A 4,015-nucleotide genomic window follows, 5' to 3' on the forward strand; every position below is an offset into this window, starting at 1 on the left:
CTGGGCTCCACACGTGGCGAAGAGAGCCCGTGACACCACTCTTCTCACCCGCTCCAGGGGACCTGTAGAGAAGCCAGCTCTCCCTTGCACCCCGCGCTTCCCACCTCTCGGAGACCGAGGTCGGGACTCCGAGGCTCCCGGGCGCACCAGGGTCAGGACCAGCCGTCCACGCTGGACTGCATCAGTCGGAAATGAATCAGCATCGAGACAGTTTATTGCTTTGCTGTTCGCATATCACCCATTTAATGTAAATAGATTATATTGAAAATGTTTCCTTCTTCCATAAGAGGTAATCAGGCTTACACACACATACACGCGCGCTCACCATCTTGCAGCTCACGAAGACATTCACATCTTAAAATAAAGGGGAAAGGGGACAATACAATTGCTTTAAAATGCCCTTAATACAATATATAACGTACAAAAATATCTCTATATTTGAAGTTACAAAAAAATCTTGACAGCAACATACTTAAATATTGATAGTTACCTCTGTATGTACACAACGCATTGCACTTTTCCACTCTAGATTCTGGAAAGTTCAAGTAATCGGGAGGCTCGCGCCCCGTGGGCCGGCCGGGCAGTGGCTCAGACCCTTGCCCCGAGCGGTTATTTCATCCTCAGTCGCTCCTCTCCGTGAACCTGGCACACACACTCTCGGATTCCGCTGCCCCCTTGGGGCACTCGGGCCTGCTCCCGGCTAAGGCGGCGCTGCCTAAGGGAGGAGGAGCTGCGGAGCAGGGCTTGCCGCCCGACGGTGCCTCTGGGACCGGGAGTCTGTGCAGGGCTGTCTCAGTCCAGTCCCCATCTGGCTCGCGAAGCCCTCGGGCCCCGGAAGGCGCTCCAGCGGGATGCCCACCCAGCCTGATCGCCTACATCCGAAGCAGGGTGGCGAGCACTCGTGGCTCCCGGGAGGCTGGAGCCCTGCGCGCCCGTGGCTTGTAAGACACCAGAGTCCGACCCGAGCCGGCCTGGGGCAAGGAGCGCCGGCGCCGGCGGCCGTAACCTTGGGGGCTGATCTTGTTGCGGGGGGCGGTGTCGTCCTTGTCCTTGTCTGTGAACTGGTAGATCTGGTGTGCCAGGTTCTGCACCGTGCACGTCCCGAAGCGGCAGCCGAAGCTGCGGGTGCCTTGGAAATTTTTCATACTTTGGCGGTAACGCTTGACTCGGACGTGAGCGGCGTCCGGAGTGCTGCAAAGGGGTAAGGAAGGCAACTTGAGACTCTTTTAGGCTAGGCTATGGCCCCAGCCACCACGGATGGAAGTCGTTCCGAGACCGGACAAAGACAGAAACTGCCCGAGCCAACTGAGCCGCAGACAGCGCGCACCCGCTCTCCGCCCCCCAGCACCGCGGGGACTTAGTTACCTGGCCTGAGGGCTGTGGTTGCCACCTCTCACATCCAGGGGCTGAATGAAGGACTGGACAGGCTCAGCCTCCAGGGAAGCGAGCCCGATCGGGTAGCCGCTGGCCTCCGGCAGTTCCCTCTTGCCGCGACTTAGAGCCCACTTGTTCCACCTGGAAGACAGAAGCAGACAGGACTCGCGTGTGTCCTGGCAACCGCCCGGCGCGGCCCAGTCCCGTCACCTCCAGCCCCTGGGAATCAGTGATCAGTAGCCCCCACCCCCCGCCAGTACCCCAAAAGCGCTGCCCCGGACTTACTTCTTTCGGAACTCCGACGCCACGTCGAGCCGCGCGGCGTCAGCGCCTAGGAAGGCGAGCGAACCCAGGAACAAGAGGGCAATGGAAACCAACTTCATTCCGACGGCGATGCTAACACCCTGACAAAAAGAAGGAGGAACGGAACATGAGTACCCAGACCGGCTGCAAAGACCCGGACGGCGCGCTGGGCTGACAGGGACCCTGGTGCGGGCGGGCTAAGCGCGCGCTCTGCCTGGCTCGGAAGGTTATCTCTTCGGGGCGCAGAGAGGCGCCAGGAGCGTTCGCACCCGTGGGGGCGGGTGACAGGCTATGCAGCGGGGGAGACAGCTGCACAGCGCCAGGCTCCCTGAGATTCTTCGCTCAACTTCGTGGAACTTGGTTGATAGAGCGAAAAGGGAGACCGAGTATTTGGCGCGCCTGCAAGTGCATAGGAGCTGCACCCGGGATGTAGGGTGCACCCCGCCAAGGACCTCCCCCAGCCTCCCACCCTCCGGCCATAGTGGGTTGCTCCCAGCGCTCCCAGTTTCGGGCCTGAACAAGGGCCCGCTTTAAACCGCTGATTCTGCGGCACCTACCTCCTGATAGAGTGCTGTGCCGAAGACTTGGCCCAGAAAGCGATTGTCCCTGAAGCAACGGCCAAATCTCCAAGTCCAAGCCTGTCTGCGGTGAGAAGCCAGAAGTGGCAGGGCTGGAGCTGTTCCGCCTAGTGTCACCAAGAAACCACTGAGTGGCCAGCTCGGGTTCCTGCGCTTTATAAGCGCGCAGGGGGCGGGGCCTAGGCTGCCCTCGCCCCCCCACCCCCGTCCTCCGGCGCGCGCACTCCGTCAGTCGGGCGCGCGCGGGTTGGGCCCGTAGGTGTGGGGTTGGCGGGGACGCGGGAAGGGTCGAACCCCCCAGGCTCCGGGGCCCAAAGTGGGGTTCCCAGAGGGTGATGCAGAAACTGGCACAGCCCAGGCTGCGGGGGCGCAGGGTTCCTATAGTAAGCCCGACGGGAAAGAGGGGAAGTACCGTGTCTCAGGATCCTCCTCCCGGGACCCAGGGTGCCTGGGGTGCGGGGGTCTCCAGCCGGAGCTTGAAGGAACAAGGCGGGGAGCTAGAGTGCGCACGGCCGGAGCCTGGGAGCTGCTGTCTTCAGGGCACCCGCGCCCCCTGTCGGCTCAGCGTCTGACCCGGCCCCGACCCCAGGCTCCCGCCGAGCGCCTGGTGCAGGGGCTCGGAGCTGAGGCGAGAGCACCCGGGGCTCCTCAGCCCTCCCAGAGCCTCCGAGAGCCGGGGGTGCAGAAGATTTCACAATTCGGGCAAAACTCGGAGAGGCTGAATCGATAACTGGGATTTGAGGTGGACAGGGAAAGCTCTCTGAAGTCTCAGAATTGGCGTGCCTGTTTGGAAATTCGGGAATAGCCAATATTCCACCCCTCCACCCCACCCCGTGTCTTCCAGTTATGCCTTATAAGGGGATAACCTGACGCTTGGCCCTGCTGCCCGTGGCAAACGTGAGGCTGGGCTGCCAAGGAGTGCAATACAGCCTCGCGTCGGTTCCCCGTTTGCAGTATGCGAGCAGTCACGTCCCCACCCCTTTTGATCTCCGCAGGAAACCTGAATGTGGGGAGGCTGTTGATAAAGTGGCTCTGGGGCCAGTTCCCCGGGCATTCGACTGAAACTCAGGTAAGGGAAGTGCCCTTCCCCAAGTCACCCAGAAGGTGGGGAGCAGTGGAGTCCTCACTTGGCCCTGCCAGCCAGCGTGGCCGCCTGGGGCGCGGCGGGGATTCTTGTAGGTTGGGGTCACCACCTCGTCAAGGAGGAGGGAAGCGCCCGGCCCGCGCCCTGACAGATGTGCCTGTTCACGACGAATCAGCCCGAACACGTTTGTCCCCTGTCTGTGCGCTTCCATCCGCAGCTTCTCGACTCTGCCTCCCCTCCCGGGCGCAGACCCGGAAGGAAAGTTCAGATTTGTGCGTGCTCGCTTCTTGGCCTGCGGGTGTCTGGGGGTTCCCATTGGAACTGTCCGACGGACCAAAGGGGAGACAGACCCCTGGCAAGACTGGTGTTTAGACTTATCTCACCACCACTATCAACACACACACACACACACACACACACTCCACCCCAAAAAGCAATCAGCAAGCCACGTTGCTCCCTAATGTCCCCCTTTTGGACGTGTCGTCAGCAGACGTGTCAATCGCCAACCTGCTCTGCCAACAGTGGTGGTTCGGAGACCCTGAGGCCAAGGCGCTGGGCGCTGGGAACCTCGTCCTTGGCGCTACTGCTGCTGCTGCTGCTGCTAGTGGCTCAGCTGCCTTCTTCTCAGTAACTAACCTTGGATGTTTAATGCATCCTGGTGAGCGGTGACCACCTG

General features: G+C 61.2%; 1 protein-coding gene across 1 annotated transcript; it reads right to left on the bottom strand.

The window, feature by feature from the left end:
• Window positions 1-201: 201 nt before the first annotated feature.
• On the bottom strand, window positions 202-2,137 carry ADM (adrenomedullin). The gene is made up of 3 exons (XM_004593791.2): window positions 1,660-2,137; window positions 1,366-1,515; window positions 202-1,191 (listed from the first exon to the last, which is right to left on the bottom strand). The coding sequence occupies exons 1-3, from the start codon at window positions 1,755-1,757 to the stop codon at window positions 873-875; spliced, it is 567 nt and encodes a 188-aa protein (XP_004593848.2). The 5' UTR covers window positions 1,758-2,137; the 3' UTR covers window positions 202-872.
• Between the last annotated feature and the right edge of the window lie 1,878 nt (window positions 2,138-4,015).

This window comes from Ochotona princeps, chromosome 4 (assembly GCF_030435755.1).
Source record: "Ochotona princeps isolate mOchPri1 chromosome 4, mOchPri1.hap1, whole genome shotgun sequence".
Taxonomy (NCBI): domain Eukaryota; kingdom Metazoa; phylum Chordata; class Mammalia; order Lagomorpha; family Ochotonidae; genus Ochotona; species Ochotona princeps.

Coding starts and splice junctions, on each gene's coding strand:
- ADM (XM_004593791.2), bottom strand. CDS start 1,757: ATGAAGTTGGTTTCCATTGCCCTCTTGTTCCTGGGTTCGCTCGCCTTC. Junction 1,516..1,659: donor GCGTCGGAGTTCCGAAAGAA/GTAAGTCCGGGG, acceptor TCTGTCTTCCAG/GTGGAACAAGTGGGCTCTAA. Junction 1,192..1,365: donor AACCACAGCCCTCAGGCCAG/GTAACTAAGTCC, acceptor ACCCCTTTGCAG/CACTCCGGACGCCGCTCACG.